Raw genomic sequence first — 24438 nt, 5'->3', positions numbered from 1 at the left:
ATCATAATAATTTTATATATTAAAACTAGTTTAGATCAATAGATGATCTTCCATTATAGGGAGTGAGAAGATTCGAATCTCTTGATTTCTAATTGTTATTCTAATAAAACAAATTCAACATCTATGTTTAATTCATCCCATAGAAATCTTAAATTTTTTATGAGTAAATCTATGTTTTGAGTAATAAATTTTTTTAATATCATTGCTTTGTTGGTCTATGCTATGCACGCGATGTATTGCGAGAAAGTACTCTTGCTTAGACTCATTGAAATGTGAAAATCACAATTTGCACTTAGAGCATAGATAAGAGTCAATATTTTTATACTCTTGGGTTTTAGTATAGTTTATATTCAATTCATTAGATTTTAAAATGTTATATATTTAGTATTTAAATCAATTTGATGTAAGTTTTTATTTAGTTTATAGGTTTTAAAATGTTATACTTAAATCAATTTAAGTACTAAGTTTGAATTTAGTTCCTAGATTCCAGAATTGCATCAATTTTATCCATGACATTTGAATTTTGTTTTAACTTAGTTTTGTATGTTCCAACCTTCATGACTTAAACAATTTAACCTCGATTTTTTCACTAAACTCTCGTTTACTTATAACTTTAATGTTGATCGTTAATGTATGTTAATCAATTAAAATAATTAAAAAACTATAATTATTTAAATCTCACTATTTCCCTTCTCATTTTAAAATTATAACTAAAATTTTATTTCTTAATTATTTTATTTTTACATACGATTGCATGTTCTAAACTAATATTAAAATTTATTTCTTCATGCACATCCATATTTTTAATATATTTTTCAATTCAATAATTATAGACAAAGATCAAATTCTACTTAAAATTGAAAGATTGTGTCAATTACTACTTTTTAAAAAAAAACTCATTATGATCAATTATTTCAAATATTGATTGCAATATTTTCCAAATTATTTTAGAAAAAAAAAAACTGTTTGGCCTTTAACTACAATTTTTTTATAAGAAAAAACCAATAAATAGAAGAATAGATACTTTTATTTTGCATTGATGCCTCCTTGCAATCTGTTAAGGAAAACAAAATCATTATCATCAAAGTCTCAATCACGGGAAAAAATAAAAATAAAAAATCAAAAGAGAAAATATAACCTATTTTACTTTAACTAAATTAAAAAAGAAAAAAAGAAAAGAATTAGAAATCACCCAAATAAAAAAAAAAAAAAACAAAGAAAGTTAAAAGCAAGCAAGAAAGTTCTGGAGAATTAGAGCCTATGTTGTCCTACTCCTATCCCTCATCTCTTGAAATATTTTGAGTATATTTTGCCCCACTTCAAATGATGGTACTACTTCTTCTTCTTCTTTTTTTTTTTTTTACATTTAAATTCATATGAATTATTTATATAAAAAATCTGTTTTTCCATTATATAATAAAACAAATCTATAAAACATAAAACAACAACCCCATAATTTTAAAGATATAAACAATGTATTATTTAAATTTGTTTATTTTCGTAACTTTTACATATAGCTATAGAAATCAACATTTTAATTTATTGATTCTTTTTTAGATAATTTATTTTAAAAAATTTGTAGACCTCCATATTATAAATTTTAATTAAAATACAAATTCAACTCATAACTAATTTTAGTTCATTGACATATGTATTTTTGATAAATTTTAAAGCTAGTCTATGTTACTATAATTTTGTAAAACCTTTTTCTTATTATCTTTGACTCTTAGTCTTTTAGAAACATATTTATAAATGTATTTTTGTGTATAAAATAATATTATTATGATTTAACTAATTTCAAGAAAATATTAAGTATAAGATTTAATTCAAAAAAAATGTAAAATTCAACCATTTAATTATTTTTGTTATCTAAAGAAAAGATAAGGGAGCAGCTTGGTGAAGGGCAAAACATTTGACAAATTTCATAATTTTAAATGGGAAGAGAAATTTGCAATATTTTAAAATGTGGTAATAATAAAATTGATACCGATGTTTGGTCATTTTGCACGGTGTAACACCAAACTTGTACTGACCACGTGCGTCAGCATGAGAAAATGATGTACTTCCAACAACTATATACATATATATACATATATATATATATATATATATATAATGTTGCAATGAATGGGTAATCAATTCACTAATTACAAATTATTCAATTTTGGTCAAATTCCATACTATCATTTCGGGTAAAGTTAAATACTTCATTTGATCTCTAATTTCATCAATACTGCTCACTACATAATTTTATAAATAAATAAATAATCTCCTTGAGAAATTTTTCTCTAGAGAGAATTTTCTTAGTCATTTAGAAAATTTTCCTTATTTTTAAAGATTGAGCCACTCCTTAAAGCTTAAGTTCAAACATCGTTTTCTTGACTTCAATTTCAAAAATATCATGTGTTCTGTTTCTTTAAATCAAACATACACTTTCAACAAAAAAAAAAAAAAAAAAAGACATAAAATATTAGAAATCGAAACACATCACATCAAAATCAACATAAATATAAGTTCAATCCCACGAACATGTTTATCTTCAAACCTTGTGCAAACAAAACAGATATAATAAATTAACTTATTGAATTTGTTTTTTTTTTTTTTTTTGTTGAGTATTGATCGAGTTTATCTAGCATATGTGTTTGATAAAATTGTGTTGGAATGTAAGGAGTTGTTATTGGTTATTGTCTCCTATTCGATGATAGTTAACTTTAATTGTTTTGAGTTGATAAGTTGTTGTTTATGACATTTATTATTTGTTGGAAACATAAACTTGTGTATAATTTGTTCGTGCTTGATAAATTATTTATTTAGTATTAATGGTTTGTGTGTTTGGTAAGTTATCTTAGAATATAAGGAGTTATTATTATTCTCTCTTCTTTTTAACAACACCATAATTGTTGGTTTATAATACTTCTTAACTTGTTGAATTTAATTTGCTTTTGTCGAATATTAATCGTCTCTATCTAATTGTTTGTGTATTTGATAAATTAGGTTAGAATTTGAGAAGTTGTTATTAGTTTCTTTACTTATTGAGAAATACAAAGTTCTTTTATAAAAAGAAATTTCCTTTATTTTACATCTCATTCACTTATCGGAGATTTTAGAATAGTTTGACGACATAAGACCATGTAAAAAAACTCGTGTCGAAAGATAAAAGAGAATTTACCTTTTTTATAAAATAGACCAATTACTTTGTTAATTTTTTCCATTATTTACCACCAACAAATTTTAATCGGCAAATTAATTAAAGAAAGATAAGTGGAGCATCACAACCAACATTTAAATATGTTTTCTACAATAGTTAATTTGATTGGATGGTCACAATCAAACCTATCGCCATCACTCACTCACCCTTGTGGAATTAAGAAATGGGATTAAGAAAAAATGGCCACATCAAGCCCTTGATGGAATCGACAGCTTTGAGATGATGTCAAAGAGTTGTTGGGATATCATATATAAAATATGCCACTTAAATCATGCTATCCTTTTGACACGTCTGATCGATACTTAACATGAACCATCTTAAATATTATCTTCATTATGTAAACTAATTTTTATTATTAATTGTATTCTTTTATAACATACACACTCATAACTTTTTTATAGTCTTCATTTTAGAAAATAATTAACCATTATTATAAATCAATGATCATCAACTTTTACAACAGTTTCAAAACTAGATTTTCTTTACACTTTACATAAAAATGAAGATGTTCTGGAACAAAAACTTATTTAGTTTAATTTTTTAAAATATTTAATTTCGTAACAAGTCGTTTAAAAAAATAAAAAAATATTTAACCACAAGTGATCAATAAGAACTTTTTGACACAATTACAAAATTTATTTTAAATAGTTGTTATAAGAAAAACTCATGTAAAATAAATTTTGGAAAAACACCTTGGTTTCGTTATATCTATACCAATTAGTTAAAGTTATAAATTCTCACTCATCATTTATTTAATTATAATTGAAATATTCTGACATGTGGAAATGCAACTTCTTGGATGAAATAGGTTTTATAGATGTTGGTGGATTGTTTAAATTGAATTTCAATAAAGTGTCATGGCTATATTATTAGTTTTATCTTAATAACCTAAATTCAATATTATCTTAATAACTTAAATTTAATATCCTAAGTTAAGTTGTTTGATAAGTCTTGAAAAGTTTGTAGAGACATACGTAGATCAATATTTGAAATACAGCTTAAAGAGTCTATAGTATAAGGATAAGGTTAACCTTATCCTAGTAACAATATGAATACATCTCACTTTGTATTTGATAGAAACACAATGATCACTATAAGAAAATGGGGATATCCCGACACTTATTTAGAGCATCGGGATATGAGGCGTCTAGAGATAGGGTCTCCCGCGATGCTGTAACTGAGCGTTGATCGCCTCACTCTTTGCCAACACCGTGTGTAAAACGTCATGAGTTGTAAGGGCATTCCCAATGCCATTAGTAACACGTCAGGAATAGCCATACAACTCCCAACGTGCACATGCAAGGAGTCAGAGAAAAGAAAACAATTAAATAATTATTGTGTTTTGTCTGACACCATGCATGTACAAGTCGAGAGTTGTGTAGCTATTCTTGACGTGTTACTAATGGCGTCGGGAATGGGTGGAAACTCTCGACATGTATTGGGCTGCGTTGGGAATTCTCCTATAAAAAAAACTCCCTTCTATATTTTTCATTTACATATCTAGGAGAGGAAGAGTCGAGAGATGAAATTTTATGCTGCTCGCCGCCGCCATTCATCCTTGCCCTTTTCTTTCTCCTCGTTGTCGCCTGTTAGAAAAATAAGGTCGATCAGATTAATTGTTGTGCCATTACAAACCACTGCCTTGAAAGCAAGTTCGGCTGACCGTGGTGCTAATCATTATGCCGGTTGCTCCCCAAGGTTAACACAGCTTCCCAATACTAACATGCACTCGTAAGTACAGGGAATAGAAACAAAGGGCTTATGTAAATACTCAGAACGCAGGATATGAAAACGAGAGGAAGAGAGGAGGAGGTTGAAGTGAATATGTTTTTGTTATGTGAATGATGGAATGAGTTCTCTCCAATTTATAGAGGGGCGAAGAAGACAGTGCGTGGAGGAGAACGATTATCGGCAAGGAGAGGACGCGAGCGAAGATTGTAAAAATCTGACAGAGAGTGAACGTCAGACAAACACATTTCACGACGAATGTTGAATTACGCGTGTCCTAGCTGCCAACACAAAAAATAAAAGAAAAATAGAAATAAAATTATATTCCTATTTTTTGCGCAAGCGCGAACGGCGATGGCAGCGCGCGTGTGGGACATGGTTATACTATCACCACTTACTCAGTTTGTAGTCCCCTTTCAAGACTTGAGTTTATATGTCCTCTTCCCACTTCAAGATTTATCAATGTGGGACAAAGATTTGTTGCTTTACTATTTGAGCCAAGCCCAATAAGTCATTTCCAATAATCTCCCACAAATGACTGTAGTAGCAAAGTTTCTGGGTAGGCGAAAAAGAATGAGATTTGTTCTGAGCATAGAAGAGATATTAAGCTTAGGCACCAATATCCGAAGATTTGAATTGATGCGTAGTGAAGTAAGCCAACAACCTTGTTTAGAGGGAGTGAATTATATCTTGAACTCCTTGTAACACTTGGTTGAGACCCTTACGACATGCTCTATCTTTAGAAAAAGCCTTTGTTTCTGCAATGTAAACTTGTGCCTTTCTGGCCATGCACATAGACCGAACCTCGGGTCATCGTGAGAGCTCTAAAAAGAGACTCTTAAACTCTTTCATAGAAGGCGGTGCCACCTTCACTGTCACGTTATATGCTCCATCAAGTTTGCCAAGTCAAACCACTCAAAAAGAGCTATGGAGACTTTAATATTATCCATACCGACTATGGACTCAAAAAAGTTTTGGATCATCCATCTAGTCCATTTAAGGACTGTCCACACAATGGGCTATGGACCATCAAGTCTATCGCAACAGATCACCCAATAAGAGGCTATGGACCATCAAGTCTATCGCAATAGACCACTAAATTATCAAGTGCTATGGATCTCCGAAGGGCTTTAGGCCCATGTTCACAGAGGAATCTAGGACCACTTTCCTTGTTAGTCCTTTGGTTAAAGGATCAGCCAAGTTCTTCTTAGATCGAATAAATTCCAAGGAAATGGTTCCTTCCTTTAGCAGTTGTTTTACTACTGCATGCCTAAGACGTATGTGTCTACTTTTACCATTATAAACACTGTTCTTGGCAGTACATATCGCAGCTTGCGAATCACACTGTATGGACACAGGTACAGATGTCCCCTACAATGGTACATCTTCTAGTAGATTTTTGATCCACCCAGCCTCCTGTCCTGCCAACTCTAATGCTATAAATTTGGATTGCATCGTGGATCTAACTATATAAGTCTGTTTTGCAGACTTCCAAGATATTGCTTGACCTTCGAGCAAAAAATACATACCCACTAGTGGAGTTAACCTCATCATTATCTATGACCCAGTTTGCATCACAATATCCTTCTAATACGGCAGAAAATTTGTTGAAGTGTAAACAGTAATCTATCGTCCTTTTAAGATATCTCAATAGATGGCGTAAAGCATCATAGTGGTATCTATCAGGATTATGTATATATCTACTCAATCTACTGATAACATATGCAATATCAGGTCTAGTGTAATTCATTAAATACATCATACTACCTATGATCTTTGCATATTCAGGTTGAGACACATTATCTCATTTATTCTTCTTAAGATGTTTACTAGCATCAAAGGGAGTTCTCACTGGAGAAATATCAAAGGAATCAAACTTCTTTAGTATTTTCTCCACGTAGTGAGATTGACATAGAGACATACTAGTTTTGTTTTTCCTGATTTTAACACCTAGGATTACGTCTGCTTCTCCTAGGTCTTTCATTTCAAAGTGTGATGAGAGAAATAACTTAGTATCAATTATTAACTTCATGTTTGTTCCAAAGATTAACATGTCATCAACATATAGACATATTAATATGCAATCAGCTCCAAACACCTTTGAATAAACACACGTGTCTGAGGAATTTATTTTAAATCCATTGGTTATCAACGTATTATTAAACTTTTCATACCACTGCTTGGGAGCTTGCTTGAGACCGTATAGGTATTTTCTCAGTTTACACACTTTGTTTTCTTGTCCAGAAATTTTAAAGCCTTCTGATTGTGTCATATAAATTTCTTCTTTTAAGTCACCATTTAAAAAAGCAGTTTTTACGTCCATTTGGTGAATAAGAAGGCTATGTATTGCGGCTAATGCAATCAAGGCCCTAATTATGGTTATCTTAGTTACAGGGGAATATGTGTCAAAATAATCAATGCCTTGTTTCTAGGTATACCCTACTACCACTAATCTAGTCTTGTATCTTTCTATTGATCCATTTGGTTTTGTTTTTCTTTTGAAGATCCACTTACATCTAATTGGCTTATTTCCCATAGGAAGGTCTACTAGGTCCCATGTATGATTCATGACCAGTGAATCCAGTTCACTTTTAATGGCCTCTTTCCACATACTTGACTCTACAGAGTTCAGCGCTTCTTGGTAAGTTTTAGGATCCTCATCTATTAAGTACAAGTTTGTGAAGTTACAATCAATTTCATCACGCCTTTCCACTATGAAAGTGCTTAAGAAATCTGGACCAAAACTTTTCTCAGTTCTCTGTCTTTTACTTCTCATAAGTTCTAATTCACATCTTAGGTTTGAAGTATTAACAGTTTCAGAAACAGGTGTTTCACTAACGATTGAGGGGTTTTCAGGATCATGCATTCTTTTAGATAGGCTAGGAGCAGACAATGATTGCTTTAACGGAAATACATGCTCAAAGAATTCTGCATCTCTAGATTCGTTTATAGTTTTATCATTAAAACACATAAACCTATATGCAACACTATTTTGAGCATACTCGATAAATATACAGTCAAAGGTTTTAGACCCTACCGTAGATTTCTTCAATGCAGGAAATGGTACCTTAGCCAAGCATCCCCAGACCTTCAAGTATGAAAGTTTTGGTGCATGTCCTTTCCAGAGTTCGTAAGGAGTTTTGTCTAGCCTTTTGTGGGGAATCCTGTTAAGAACAAAATACGCAGACAACACGGCTTCTCCCCACATATTATTAGATAGACCGGAGCTTAATAACATGGCATTCATCATTTCTTTAAGAGTTCTATTTTTTCGTTCTGCTATGCCATTTTGTTGTGGTGAGTAAGGAACAGTAAATTCATGGATAATACCATTTGACTCACAAAAGTCTTTAAGAGTTTTATCAGAATACTCACCACCTCTATCTGATCTTAATCTTTTTTCCTAATTGATTTTTAGATTCTACCTTAAATTTTAAAAACATACTACCGGCTTCATCTTTTGTTTTTATCAAGTATATCTTAGTAAATCTAGAGTAATCATCAACAAAAGATACATAGTAGTTTTTACCACCTCTACTAGTAGTGGTTCTAAAATCGGCTAGATCCAGGTGAAATTCTAACAGATCAATAGTTCTAGATTCAATTGGTTTGAAAGGTTTCTTATGAAATTTACTTTCTACACAAATGGGGTATTTACTAGTTTCATGCGACTCAGAAGTATTAATAAGTCTCAAGCCTTTAAGTTTTCTAATTGATGCAAAGTTCACATGTCCTAGTCTACCATGCCATAAGTTAACAGATTCAATCACGTAGGCAGAACTAGAAGCATTTGCATTCATGGAAATTGTGTTTAGCACAAATAGACCATTAGACAGATACCCCTTACCGACAAAATCTTCGTTTTTGTGTCACCTTCCAGTACAATTTTAAGTCCGACCCGATTCAACAGACTCTCAAACACAAGGTTCTTACGTAGGGAAGGGACATATAGAACATTACTTAGAGATAAAGTTTTGCCAGAAGTTAACTTTAAAATAACCTTCCCTTTCCTGATTACTCCAACAATGGCTAAGTTTCCCATGAACACGCATTCTCCATCGGCAGTGTCTTCATAGTCATGGAGAAGTTCTCGATTGGTGCAGAAGTGTCTCGATGCTCCAGTATCGAGAATCCAGTTCGTCTTATTTTCTATCAGATTGGCTTCTACTATGGCTGCTATGATCTCACTGTCTTGTTCTGCTAGATTGGCTTGAGGTGTTGGTTTCTGACTTGGTCTCTCTTTCCTTTGGTTACATTGGTATGATTTGTGTCTTTCCTTTCCGCACACGTAACAAACCAGCTTTTTCTTCTTAATTTGTCCCCTAGGAGCCTTGAATTGTCTTTTCTATGAGTTTTTCCCCTTATGCCTTTTTTCCTGCTTGGTTCTGTCTCTGTTTACAATAGACGATTCGATTAGGTTAGCATTAACTGAATTTACATTTTTGGAGGATAACTTATCATTCAATCCGTTGGCTTCTTTCGTGCGCATGTGACTGATGAGTTCCTGAAGCTTCAGATCCTTTTTCTTGTGCTTGAGGTGATTACGATAGTCATTCCATGATGGAGGAAACTTTTCCAGCAGGACATTTGCTTGAAGTATTTCGCACATCTTTATGCCTTCAGATAGGACGTTCGCCACCAGGTTCTCGTACTCATGTATTTGTTCCACGACTGGCTTGTCGTCAGTCATCTGGAATTGCAGCCATTTTCCAACAACATATTTCTTTCATCCAGCATCATCTCCTCCATACTGTGATTCTAGGGTACTCCAGATGTCCTTGGTAGATTTTTGGGCTACGAACAGATCGAACATCAGGTCTGACATATGGTTTAACAGATGTCCACGAACGGTCTGTTATTCTTTGCATATTTTGCAAGATCGATCACTTGTTCCTTCTTTACTTGATCAGCGATAGCGACAGTAGCAGGAGGCCCCGTAGATGATTCTGGATCAGAAGATGTTGAAATGGTAGCTAGGGGATCAGAGGATGCAGATATGTAGTGAGGACATAATTAACTTCTAGTTGCTCAAAGAAGATCAACAATTTTTGGGACCAACGGTGGTAGTTCGTTCCATCAAGTGACTCAAGTTTAGACAGGTCAGGTAGAATTTTTTCGGAGGTCTTGATTGACATAATTGCTTTCAGATTGTTAGAAAAATAAGGTCGATCAGATTAATTGTTGTGCCGTGATGAATCACTGCCCTGAAAGCAAGTTCGGCTGACCGTGGTGCTAATTGTTATGTCGGTTGCTCCCCAAGGTTAACACAGCTTCCCAGTACTAACATGCACTCGTAAGCACAGGGAATAGAAACAAAGGGCTTATGTAAATGCTCAGAACGCAGGGTATGAAAACGAGAGGAAGAGAGGAGGAGGTTGAAGTGAATATGTTTTTATTGTGTTAATGATGTAATGAGTTCTCTCCAATTTATAGAGGGGCCAAGAAGACAATGTGTGGAGGAGAACGATTATCGACAAGGAGAGGAAGCGAGCGAAGATTGTAAAAATCTGGTAGAGAGTGAACGTCAGACGAACACGTTTCACGACAAACGTTGAATTACGCGAACGTGCGCCACGTCCATCGGATGCCTTGACTGTGTAAATAAATTACACGTGTCCTAGCTGCCAACGCAAAAAATAAAAGAAAAATAGAAATAAAATTATATTCCTATTTTTCGCGCAAGCACGGTTGCCTGAGTTCGGACGGATGGCGGTAGTCCCCTTTCAGGACTTAAGTTTATATGTCCTTTTCCCACTTCAATATTTATCAATGTGGAACAAAGATTTGTTGCTTTGTTATTTGGGCCAAGCCCAATAAGTCATTTCCAATCACCTCCGTTGCTCATTTTTCCCTACCACCACCACTTTATTTCGGTAAGAATATGGGTTTTTTTTCTTTTTTATTTTGGTTTATGTTAAGAAATAATTGTAGATTTTTTTTATGTATTTTTTATTTAGGGTATGCTTGATTTTGTTTGATTTAGGCAAAATTATTTTTTTCTCTCTCTTTATTTAGGTTTGGGTTGATCTTATATTTAGGTTAGGTTTTTTATTTTTCCCTTGAATGATTTTGCACTAAAATATCGACATATTTAGGTTAGGAGAATTAATTGATGAATTGATGAAATAATATTATATTTGCTTATTGTAAGATTTAGGGTCGATGATATATATATTTGATGAGATTTTGTTTGATGAACTTCTTAATAATGAATTGATGAATTGTTAAAGAGAGGAACCCTAAAATTATGTTGTGTTGTTGTTGTGGTTTTGTGAAATGTTGTTGTTGTGGAATGTTGTTGAGCTTATTGTGAGCTTGGAAATGAATTTGGCAACTACACTTGGAAACTATTTCAAATTTTGGCATGTTTGAAGTAGTTTTTAATTTATTAGTAGTTTTTTTGTTGGAAATGTTAGCTAGATTGTAATTAAAGATTGAACTATGTATGCCCTATGGGGGGGAAGTGGGGGGAGGGGTATGGTTGCAAAATTTGAACCTAAAGGTTAAATTGAACTTTAGTGAAAGTTGTGTGATTGGGTAGTTATGAGTTGCAGTTTAATCGTTGAGTGAGTTTGGAGGGGTGGGGTGGGGGGGGGGGGGGGTGGTGTTAAATGTTTATGTTCAATGTAGTTGTTACGTTGAGTGGCACGCCAGAGTGAGTTTACATGTAAGGAGTCAAGGTTTAACTATTCTATTGTTACATTTCTACGTAGAAAGAGTCAAAGTTGGGAGGTTGGATTGTTTTAGGTAGTTAGATCATGGAGAGATTATGAGGGGGAGGGGGATTAAACGTTACTTTGAAAGTTTCAATGCAGTTGTTACGTTGGGTGACAAGCCGAAGTGAGTTTATGAGAGGTTGGGTACCTAGGGACTGTAGTTTGATCATAGAGCCAGTTTGGAGGGGGGACTTAAACGACACCTTGAAGGGTTAAATGTTATTGTTACGTTCGGTAAGTGAGTTTATGTGTAATTTGAGTCTTTATTGTTAGTTACATTTGTAGAAAGAATGAAAGTTGAGAGATTAGGTACTTAGGCATTGTACTTTTTGATCATGGAGTGAGTTTGAGGGGAGGGGAGGTCTTAACCGTCACTTTAAAGGTTTCAATGTAATTAGTACGTTGGGTAACACACCAAAGTGAGTTTACGAGAGGTTGGATACTTAGGTAGTTTGATCATGGAGTGAGTTTGGGAGGGGGGAGGGTTAAGTGTATTTGTTACATTCGGGAGTTTATGTGTAAGTTGAGTCTCTATTGTTGATTACATTTGTAGAAAAGGTGGAAGTTGAGAGATTGGGTACTTAGGGGTTGTACTTTGATTATTGTTTGTTTCTAAGTTTTGGTTTTTAGCATTGATGCATTTTGGTTTCTTTGAAGTTTGAATAATGTACTTTTTTTCATGTCATTGTAGGTGTGGACCTGTTTGAAGATGGCGTCCGGGGCGATGAGAGATGATGCTTTTTTTTTGGCTTTTTTATGTATTTGTTTCAAACAAATAATATTATTGTAAGACACTTTTTTTCTATGTATTATGTTCTAATTTTATAAATGACAATTTAGTATTTCAATGTATTTATTAATTTTTTGTTCGTTTTGTTTGAAACTTCATTGAATTTAAATCGAATTGGAACTTAAAATAGTACCACAGGTTAAAAAAAAAAATTGAACATAATAATTGAAAAAAAAAAGTAAAAAAACGTAATCTCCCGATGCACATAGGTGTTGGGAGTTTCTCACATGTCTTGATGTTTTATGCTTTGTTCAAGAGAGGAGTTCCTGATGCGATGTCGGGAATTCCTTACTCCTAACGCCAGAATGAAGCATGTCAGAAGTTACCTTTTTCTGACGTGCTTCATACGCATTAAGAGTAAGGAATTCTCGATGCCACTTCGTGTACACGTCAGGAATTTGTCTTCCGACGCATTTCTTCTGACTCGTCTCACGATGGTCCTATATGCATTGAAAGATCCTTTTCCAACGCTTTTGGGTATATATGTCGACACCTTTATGCATCAGGAGACCCGCTATTTCTTGTAGAGGATTCAACACATTTGTATAGGTGATATGCGGTGAGGGTATCCTATACAATGAGTTTGCATAAGACCGGACCACGAAATAATAACCATTAGATGTAACTCTATTAACTAGTTAGGTTTCTATTTCTTTATGATGATCTAGGAAACTTAGTCTTAATCCTAAGTGTATTATGAACTCCTATTTGCGAGAGATTGTTCTTTGATTTGTACGAGTGAGAGTAGCTAGATTTCTGACTTAATATACTTATCATTTTGGGGACAAGACCGAGTGGAAAACTGGAAACATAATCACACAAGATGGAATTCACTCATTCCTAACTTTACGGTAAGTAGATCATATTCCCTTAAATGGTGTCTTCGAAACTTGAACAAAGGGCCCTACCCTCTCTATGGCATGTGAGGATTTCTGTTTATTGGTTGGACGGACCGTAAACAAGTTGTTCATTAGAAGAACACTGATGTATTTAAGGACTAGAAGTAACACAAGGCTAAAACGATAATTTGATCTAGCTGGTGTTACGAACACTTGTGAATGACTAACTAATTGTTATTGGTCTACATTTGTGGACATAGAAATATATCTATAGTGAGAAGAATACAGCTGTGAGTCTTTAGTGAAGTGTACACATAGTTAACGGATATTGATTAATGTGGTTAATGAGTTTAGCCAATTAATCTCATATCATTGTATCTTCTGATCTGTAGGTTCATTAGGTCCACTTCCTAGCTCGTAAAGGGTAATGAGGTTAATATATATTGGTTGTAATTTGAATTGTTCAAATTTACTTTGAAATTAATATATTGTATAGTGACACATTATAATATAAAGTTTATATGTTAATGAAACTTTATTATATAAATTTAATTTTTGATATGATTCAAAATTAATTTAAGAGAGAATAAAATGTTTGATTGGGTTCAAATATTAATTTAATATGAATTAGATTTATATTAAAACTATTGGTTATGAGAGAAATTTATATTTGAATATGATTCAAATTTGGATTAAATTAAATATAAGATATTTAATTTAGCAATTAACTAATTGGAGAACTAATTAATAATTTACTTTAATTTTATTTAATTAAATTTGATTTGATTAAATTAATTAAATTAAAACCGTAAGTTATGTGAGAGATATTCATTCAAATATGATTTAAATGAAATATTAATTAAATATGATTTAATTAATTTAAATTAAATTAAACTAAATTAAATTAAACAAATAACTCATTTACGTGGGAGTTGTTCAGGGAACGTGAGATGCTTTCCCACGTATCCCGTTTCTCTTAATAACTTCCCCCTTCTTAAGGATGGAGAAAGGGGAAGTAAGTAATGGTACTGAGTGAAAGGAATTTTCTGGAAAAAATTCAGTCTGAGTATTCTCTAGAAAAATACTTCTCATTTCAATTTTGGTTCTCACAGACCAAAATCTAAAGCTTAGAGATTAGGGAGGTTTCCAAGTGATGGTGCCCAAAATTGGCACGTTTAGCGGATACAAAGACATCAATGATGTACGTAAATGCTACTTTTCTATGTAATTGTTACTTTTCTATGTAAATGTTACTTTTCTTTGTAATTTTTTTTTTTGTTGTAAAAGCATACTTAGCCTAGTAAATTAGTTTCTATATTTCTTTTCCAATGTAATGGTATTTTTAAGTTTGCAATTTAATTTGAGTTAAGGTTCTATTAATTTCTTCTGCTGCCTAGGACTTTTATCCCTTCAATGATTCCTCTCTAATCTCTAAATTAATTGTTTCTCTGTATCAATAATGTTTTGCTCTGAAGAATTTGGGGGACCTTACGATATTTTCTTGGCTTTCAAGTTTACTACTTTGAGTCTGGCTTTGTATTAAATTAGGAAAAATATGTTGTTGACCTACTGCACAAGCTCAATTTCAATGATTTCAAACCTGCTCCATCCCCTAGTGTTGTTGGTATACAGCTTTCTGCCCTTGACGACACCCCTCTAGATGATCTATTTATATACCAAAGCACAATTGATGCATTATATTGCAATACCTAACACATAAACTGCCTAATATTGCAATACCTAACACATAAACTGCCTAATATTGCATACATTGTCAATCATCTTAATTTCTCTAGTGCCCTACTGATGTCTATTGGCAAGTGGTAATAAATAAGTGTTGCACTACTTAAGTGGACATAGTCATTTGGCTTATTGTTCTAGTGCGACACTGTTCTTTCTATTTCTGCCTACTCTGATGCTGATTAGGCATCCAACATTGATGACCAAAAATCTGTTGCTGCTTGTTGTGTATTTATAGACCTAAATCTTGTGTCTTGGTCTTCCAAGAAACAAACGGTTATTGCTTGATCTAGCACAAAGTCGAAGTACTATGCGCTTGCTCTTGTCGCCTTAGAAATCAATTGGCCACTACAACTTCTGTCGGAATTACATATTCCCTCATCCATGAAACTGGTACTATGGTGTGATAATCTCAGTGCAGGTGCTCTAGCAACGAATCTCGTATCTCACCCGGACCAAACATATTGAGATTAATGCTCATTTCATTCGGGATCAAGTGCTCTATGGTGCTCTTGATGTACGATATGTTCCCTCCTCAAATCCATTAGTTGACTGCCTAACCAAGCCTCTTATTCATAATTCTAGATTCTACGGTCTAAACTCGGAGTACCAAACCTACCCTTTCGTTTGAGGGGGGATGTTAGAGAAGAATGAAAATGACAATGAAAGCCAAGTTAGATGAAAGTACCATGCTAGAAGCAAGTCATCAAGAACCCCGATCAACTTTAGAAACTCTCTGATGGATTATGCTCAAACAACGAGGAAATCTGCCTTGCTTATCAGTATCACACAATGACACCTGTCCTCTATTATCAAATTGATGTATTCTTTTATTAATTTTGTCATCAACATACCATATGTCACAACTATATAATATAATGTCCAAATATTATTATTAAAGGATCAGGATTTTATTTTCTTTTATCTTTTTGGAAGTTACAAAATGCTTGAGGGTTGGATTGAGTCGCAATGGAGGTTTAAGATAAAGTACCTACTATAAGATAATAGACATGCCAAATGGGCCATATGGATGAATGTGTGTTGGGCTTGACCTCAACATCAAGGTCGAGGCAGGTTAGTTTGATCATACGACCGACAATTTCTCTTATCACACTTTAAATGAGCTCACTTGGTTGAATTGTTTTTTTGCCAATTTCTGATCCATTTAAGATGAGGTAACTCTTCTAGTTTTACCTTATCTTAAGTTCAACTATTGTTCCAAAATTAATCATAATAGGATAATCACTATTTTAAAAGTAATTTCGACATTAATGGTCTCATGTTAGTTGTCAGAGAAGGAGAAGAGAAATTTCATTATTTTGTGTCTGTCACTCCCAAAAAAAAAAAAAACGAAAGAATACCAATTTAAGAAAAGTCATAGAATTAGGTTTTAAATTTGAAACTAATTTCAAATTTACAATAATTAATTAAGGTAAAACGTTATCAACTTCATTAAATCATACTTAGAACATAGTTTAAATAATAACATTTTGATAAAAAAAAATGTTTGAAGAAGAATGATTTTTCTTTGTAGGTGCCACCAAGTGTGTTGCAACCATATATTCCAAAACGTAGTTGACAAAAGACTTGCGTCTATGGACAAATATTCACAAAGAAATTAAAACAATAGTAAATAAAACCTCAAAAACGAATAAACAAAATCTATACAACTCTTCTATAAAAATTAAAAACTTAAAGATAACTCTTTTCAAGTTTTGGAGTAACACTAGATTATAGTTCTAAATTCTTAAAGATTTTTTTTTTTCTTTTTGCTTATTTTATAGCATAAGTGAAAATTTCAAATAAGTGTTTATATAAATCTTCTTTATTTTCTTAGCATGACAACCTTGGCTACAAAAGTTTTAAAAAAGAAGATAAAAAGAATAGAATTATTTATTTATTTTTTTATAGAATAATTGTGTTTTTGGTCAAGGTTAATATTCGAGTTGGAACAAATACTTATGTTTATCTTCTCAAGAATAAATATATATAGTAATTTTCAAAACTAGTTGATAAATTGTAATTTTCAAAACTAATGGATAAAACGTAAACAATAGTAAAAAAATTAATAATTAATATATATTTTGACTATTTATTAAGCTTTATCAACTGCCTTGAAAATTACAATTTACGTTTCTAAATTTTTAATTAGTATAAATTTAAAATTTAGTAAATGTATTAGTTTAAGTTTTAGTAAAATAATAATTATATTGTTTTTTCAATTAATATAACGAAAGTATTAATCCATATATTTATTAGAATACAAATTTTAATAAATTTGATATAATTGTCGGTTCAAGATTTAAATGGATAATTTATAGAATAAGTTAATATTTTTAATTTATTATTTTTGAAAAATAAAGGTATTTTGGGTTAGAACAAATGTTTATGTTTACTTTTTAAAAGTATGTGGTTATCTATATATTTGTTCCATAGTATAGAATATTTTGGGTTGGTGTAATAGTTGGAGAAATTATATTTCCACCTTTTTTATTCAATATTTTTATGTTTACTATTGTTATATTTTGGTAAAATTCTACTTCAAGAAATAGGCCAAAGTCATAACAATACTAGAAAAATAGGTATGTGATGAAAGTATAAAGTTAAGTTGGGCTAAAATAAACTTTGAACATCAGACAACTACTTTTCTCAAACAATCATAAATACAAATACGTTAAAATTAGTAAATTTGTATTTAGGAAATAAAAGGAAGAAGATAAGAATTCTTAAAAGAAGTGAATATAGAAAATATAAAAGTGGGAATATGAAATTACTTAATAAATCTGTTTACTATTCAAGTTTGAATTGTCTTGTAATAGTGCTAGAATGTTAATTTTCGTATACAATATTCATTAATCACTTAATACTTTCATTAAATTTAAAATTTTCCTTTTCTTCTAGTGATAGAAAATTTTTTGTTGAAAGAAAGGTAGATTTTTGTCTCTAGGCCCCGTCGGCCGTAGATCGAGTTGTCTTAGCCCGATATCGACCAACTTCTGACCTTTCAGTGGTTAGTGGTTATAGAACGTTCTTGAATGCGAGTTTATTAAATGAAAACAAGATAGGTCAAGCTTCTCAAAAACATAATCTAAAGAAATATCAAGATTTCCATATAAAACTACTGACAAAAGAAAAGAAAGGGGTACGGAATTATTGATAGATCTCTTTCCGGTTTTGAGAATGATCTATCGAAAAAGAGTGGAAGGTTAGACGTTTCCCTTGATTTATCAAGACTATCCAAAACAAAGGTATGGTGCGGAGGCCGATCCAAGAACTCCTAGACTGAGGACCGCAGGCCCACGTGCAAACCTTTGCCTTTTTATTCGCATAGGAACGTATAAGAACGGATCCACCGATAGCGAGAAAAAGGGATAGGTAAAACTTAGTTCTTATCGTTTTCATAAGTATAGCAAAATATCAAAAGTATTTACATCTCGCGTAACAAAATAAAAAATTCTAGATTTGCCATTTTTTCACTTATTTTTCTTATTCTTTACGATTTATTTATCTCTTACTATTACTTCTTCTTTATTTTACAATATTAAGGTTATTTATATAAATATTTACCAATTTCTTCGTTTTTTCTTCCAGAATTCCTTTCTTCTTCCTCATTTCTCATCTTCTATTCTTTTTCTTTTTAGTACAAGATCAAATCTTTTAGATTAGGTACAAGGATATAAGATCGTTTAGACTTGCTACGAGATCATTTAGACGAGGTAGAATGGTACAAGATCACTTAAACTTGGTACAAGGGTACAAGATCGTTTAAATTTGCTATGAGATCGTTTAGACTTACTAAGAGATCGTTTAGACTAGGTAGAATGGTACAAGATCATTTAGATTTGTTACAAGATCGTTGCTAAGGGATCGTTGCTAAGAGATCATTTAGACTGGGTACGAGATCACTTAGGCTGGATACGAGATCATTTTTTTACGTATGTGTGACGATTAATTACGAGGTATTTTTGTTATTTCATTTAGTGGACTTGTGGGCTTTTTTATTTTAAAAAATTGTTCTATACGATGTAAATATTTTCGCGTTTTATTTTATTTTTGAAAAAACCCCTTTAATAAAATCTCATAAGTAGAGACGAAATTTAAAAACTATAGGACTAAACCCTAAACCTTTCTCTTTTCCAACCATAAATTGTAACTTAATCCGGATAGGATCATTTTGTTAGATATCTAAGATGACACATAGAAAAATACATATAATTAATATGTTAAATACATAAAAAGTTTGTTATAGTTTCAAGTTGTGGTTACAAATATAACAATCATGTCTAAAGTGTTAGTATATACAACATAATTTTAAAAAAAATTGAAGATCTTATTATATTTGTATAATCTTTATAAATGTTATTATATACTTAATTATTATCTTTAAAAATATTTTATATTTCAAATTATCCTATTGAAATTATTCAACATTTTTAGAGACCGTTTAGGAGAAGAGTTGAGTTATGAAAGAGTTAACGTTATGATAGGTGTTGTATAGTCAATTTTGTAATGCTCTATATATACATTTAATTTGTTTTTGAGAGAATTGAACACTTTTGTATTAATAAAATGTATCTCTATTACCCATTTGTACATGACGATGAAAAAATGAAAATTAAAATGTCAGAGTTTAAAAATTGAAACCGGCAGAAAAGAACTAAATTTAAAAATAAATTCTTTTTGAATAAAAAATATATTATATTATCTGCACAATATGGAGACACATTATTTTCTTGGTGATAATATCTTTTATACACATATGAAATATATAAAGTGAAACTCCTAGATTAGTTTGGTTCTTATAAAAAAAAATCAATTTTATTTTAAAAAAAATATTCATCTTTTGAAAAGTCAGTGGTTAGTGATTGAGTTCTGACACGTAATTGGATCCTTTTTCTTCTAATTCATCCATCAAATTTACACAATTTTATCATGTGACAATTATGGATATTTAATACTTAAATAATAAAAAATGAGATATAAAGAATGAAGTAAAGGCCATGAAGATTGGATCAGTTTTTTGTTGGACAAAACCTTACCTTGGCAAACACAAATGGAAATAGTATACTTTTAAAAGGTATATGCTTAGTTTAATTTTCTTTTAATATTTCAAAAAGTATTATGGTTTAAATTTAAGTCAAGACTGCCAAACCAAAATGATCTTTCAAGAAACCAAACCTAAAATTACTTTTTTCAATTTGGATATGGAATAAAAAAGAAAACAAATGGTGATCAACCAATTGAAGGAGGTTGAAATCCTCCAATCTCTTTTTCTCTTTTCGAGGTTTTTTGTTTTTTTTTTTTTGAAATGAAGTGACTTGCTAGCATATAAGGTGACTCATTCTTTGGCCAAACATGCTATAATTTTGTATCCCACAAGTATATATACTTTTAACTTTTTCAGTTGGCTTTCTTGTTTTGCGATGCTCACAAGATCATAAATATATTTTGCCTTTAGTTTTTTTCTTTTTTAAAAAAGAAATCAAGTTTTTAAAAAAGAAATCAAGAAAGAGTGATGCCATTAATATTTAATTGTTTTTCAAGAACAAAAATGAGTTCGACCTAGTAATTTACATGCAATCCTCTCATTTAGTATTTCATCTCCATAGTTGTTGTATTAAAAATTAAGATGATGTTAATTGATATAAGTTGATTTCACCCATCACTTCAATTATTTATTTGGTAGGAATCGATGATGCCATTTTTCTTTCTTTTTCTTCTTTGAAGTACAATAGGTACTAGAGGATTCAAACCAACCTCTTTGGCACTAGCAAAAAATTATAGATTTACACGACTCCATAAATGAACATCTAATGAAAAACAACAGCCATTCATATGTATAGCATAAACAAGGAGGTAGTGTTTTAATACTTTCTAAAGGTAAGATTTAGACGACCAGGACGCAGACCAGTATGATAAAGCAAAAACTTAGGTGTCGATTTTGGGATGATTGAAGACACTCCATGAAATACGTGTCTAGATTCGCCACCAAAAATTAGAACATCACCCGATTCCAGTTCAACCTTCTCTGCTTTGTCCACATCTCTTTTATCTCCATACAAGAATTCTGCTGTATTGCCTACAGAAAAGGAAACGACTGGTAGTCCGCTGGAAAGACTCTCTTTGCTTTCATCCCGGTCCTGCACAACCAATTGAACTAATTACAAATTTAGTCCATAAATTTCAAATTTTAGGTCTATTTGATCCATTTTGAGTACAATGGGGTGATGGATTCCAACCACTGAACTTTTGGACGTCAACACATTCATAAGCTATGTTGCTTTGGTATATCTATTTGGTCTATAAACTTTCAGCTTTTTTATATTCCGTGATGCTTGACACGCCATGTTAGATATAAGGTTCAAATTTCCATCTGATAGGACAAATTTGTCGAAAAACAAACTTGAAAGTTTAGGGAACTGCGATGCACATAATTGAAAATTAAGAGACATACTCAAAAGTTTACGAATCAAATAAACACAAACTTCAAAGTTGAGAAACTAAACTTATAATATAACCAATTATTCATCGTGGGAATAAAAACGGCTAATTGCCAAGGAACAAGAGGAGTTTGAATTAACAATACACTTGAAGAAAAAATCAGCATACGGCATTCGGATTCGTTCAAGTATAATTGTGATACAAAGGACAAGCACTAACCTGATGCAGACCCAATCTTCCACTCGTTGTGTAAAAGTTCGCAATGCATATGTCAGGAGACATTGATGGAAGAATGTCTTCTACATTGCTTATATTGCATTTGTTCTTGATGAAGGCATGTGCATCTTTAAGTGCATTTTTAACTAGAAATGAAAATGGAGGAGGTATATCTGGTGGTTTATTACCATCCACAACCCGTTTGTTTTCATATCTTCTTGTTTGAGGATCCCAGTCCAATCCAAGACACATCATACGAAGCCTAAGTTTTGCTCCATCTTTATAACCAGGCTGGTAAAATCCCCCTGGCCCAAGACCAAGCTTTTGACAAGTTTTCACTATATTGATCTGCAACAAGAATAATGAATCCTCAATTACTAAATCCTAACTTCTATATGGAAAAACATAAGATATAAAGAACACCATTCTGTCACTTAAGCAATGCAAGGCAACAAAGAGTAATAGCAGCAAAGAGATGAAACTACATGGCACCTCATAACAATAGACAACATTGGAAATTTTATAATTAGCAAAAGTGAAGTTCGTAATAAAAATGTCAATTCCCATTTCTAGTTCATATAAGTGTTAACAATTAAAGCAAGAGAGTACCTGTTCAGGTGGAGTGATATAGTGCTTCAGTAAAACCATTCCAGGCCTCAGCAGTCTATAATCTTTCACAGTGCCACTGTCTTTAACTCGCCAAAAATTTCTATGTTTCACATTACCTCCTCCAGGGAAACAAATATCAAATGGTGGTTCAAAGGGAAGCGAATGGTCCGTAACTACAGATTCTTTGGAACCGATATCAAGGGACTGGCGCTTTGAGAAAAAAACTTCATTTTTCTTCCCAAAATGAATAGGAAGAGATGATTCATACTCCTGACAATAATCATTCAAAAATTCATGCCTCTCTACTTGAAATGATCTTGCATTACTCTTCAAATCTCTTTTGGACCCTAAATCTATCCGGTTTCTCCTAGTATTTTGCCTAGAAACAGGTAGACACTCATCATAATGATAAGATTTCGGTTCATTTGAAGAAATCCCAAACTTATCACTTCCCACCTCAACATAATCACATTTCTTAACAGAAAGCGGAGTTAGAGATTTCGGTTCACGTTCCTTGGGATTTAGATGCACACGAAAGCTTCCCACAAATATTACATCTGAACAATTATCTCTGTCACGCAAATGTTCCTTGTCTCTTCCACAACCACAAGAATTACCACGACATGAAGAGTCAGGTGGTGCCTGAAGAATAACGCAATAAACTTGAATTCAAACTCAACTTAATAGAAATACACTAGGAAGATTGAGTATAAAAGCAATTAGCAATTAACAGTGAATAATAATCTCAGTATTCCTCGATTACTAAGAGAAAACTCACATGGCTATTCGCGGAACTGGAAAACGAATCCATTCGCTGAAATTGAAGCAAACTAAAGCCGCGCGCGCCGGGAAATGAAGAAGCGGGGAATAGAAGGCGACGAAGTTGATTGGAGGAGGGCGATGGGGGAAGGGGAAGTGTACGGATGAAAAACATTGAGAAAATTGGATACTAGAGATGGTTTTATATGGTTCAGAAATTGAGGATGAATGAAAAAATCAGAAAAGAAGAAGGAAGTGGAAGGGTCGGAGGAGGATGGGGTTGACATAATGAGGATACTGTAGAAGTAATCCGCAAGTTTCGGTCGTGGCAGCCGCGTTGGCCGAGGAGACTGCACCGGGAAGAGGAAGAGGAAGAGGAAGATGAAGGAGTAAGGATTTCGGGCATTTTCAAAGCTGTGTGTGTGATTATTTCTTATGCTGAAATAAAGAGGCGAAATTGATGATATTCATTGAAATTATGAAACCTATGTTTCATAAAACTGAAAAGTATTGCAATTTTTACGTTTCTTTTTTCTTTTTTAGACCAAACTTTGAAATTGCGCAACTTTAAACCTTCAACTTTAAATGGTAATTTTAAACTTTTACAAATGGATTAATTAATTTGAGTTAATTAAACTGATAAAATTTTAAACCTATCCATAATCCAACCTTTCCTCCAAACGCTCTTAAGTTAATTAAACTTTTTCATCCATTCAATTCCAAACTTGTGTAACTTTTTCAGTGTTGTTTTTAACACATCAACCATTCTCAATAAAAACTTCAATGAAAAAAATTTAATTGATTCATTTATAAGATTTTTGACTTAACAATACACTTATAAGTTTCACGAGTAAGTAATTTAAATCAATAGAACTATCAATTCAGTGTTTATTGTACAACTCAACAATTAAAGGAGTGTGAATTTATATTTTCACAGATTTTAATTTTTTTTTACCCATATTTGTGGTGTAATTGACAGATTTATTAGAAAAATAGCAAATTTACGGATTTAGTCTAGATAAATGGTAAAAATTAATTTAAATTGTAAATATAGCAAAATTGTAATAAATGGAAAAAAGATTATTACAAAAATATCTTAAATGTCCCATTCTCTAGTAAAAAAAACTCTCAAATACAATTATTCTAAAACTCAAAATACCCGACAATTGAATGAGGCTCCCAATCACGATTATTTGAGCTCTTTTCTAATTTTACCCTACCAAAACAATCAAAGCACTTAAAACCATCAAATCCTCAATTTTTTCTAAACTCGTTCCAAAACCAGTCAAGAGTATATCATTAGTACTTTTTATATGAACACATAACCATCACTCTAATACAGCCTCTAAAACATACTTTCATCTCATTTACTAAGTTTAAATCTCATATTTG

At 32.1% G+C, this 24438-nt stretch overlaps 1 protein-coding gene across 1 annotated transcript; it reads right to left on the bottom strand.

Annotated features, from left to right (window-relative positions):
• Window positions 1-20767: 20767 nt before the first annotated feature.
• Window positions 20768-23538, bottom strand: LOC103502183 (uncharacterized). The gene is made up of 4 exons (XM_017047677.2): window positions 23066-23538; window positions 22288-22929; window positions 21682-22026; window positions 20768-21161 (listed from the first exon to the last, which is right to left on the bottom strand). Exons 1-4 carry the CDS (start codon window positions 23219-23221, stop codon window positions 20886-20888), a joined length of 1419 nt encoding a protein of 472 aa, XP_016903166.2. The 5' UTR covers window positions 23222-23538; the 3' UTR covers window positions 20768-20885.
• Between the last annotated feature and the right edge of the window lie 900 nt (window positions 23539-24438).

Source organism: Cucumis melo, chromosome 8 (assembly GCF_025177605.1).
Source record: "Cucumis melo cultivar AY chromosome 8, USDA_Cmelo_AY_1.0, whole genome shotgun sequence".
NCBI lineage: Eukaryota > Viridiplantae > Streptophyta > Magnoliopsida > Cucurbitales > Cucurbitaceae > Cucumis > Cucumis melo.
This window is presented reverse-complemented; position numbering and strand designations above follow the sequence as displayed.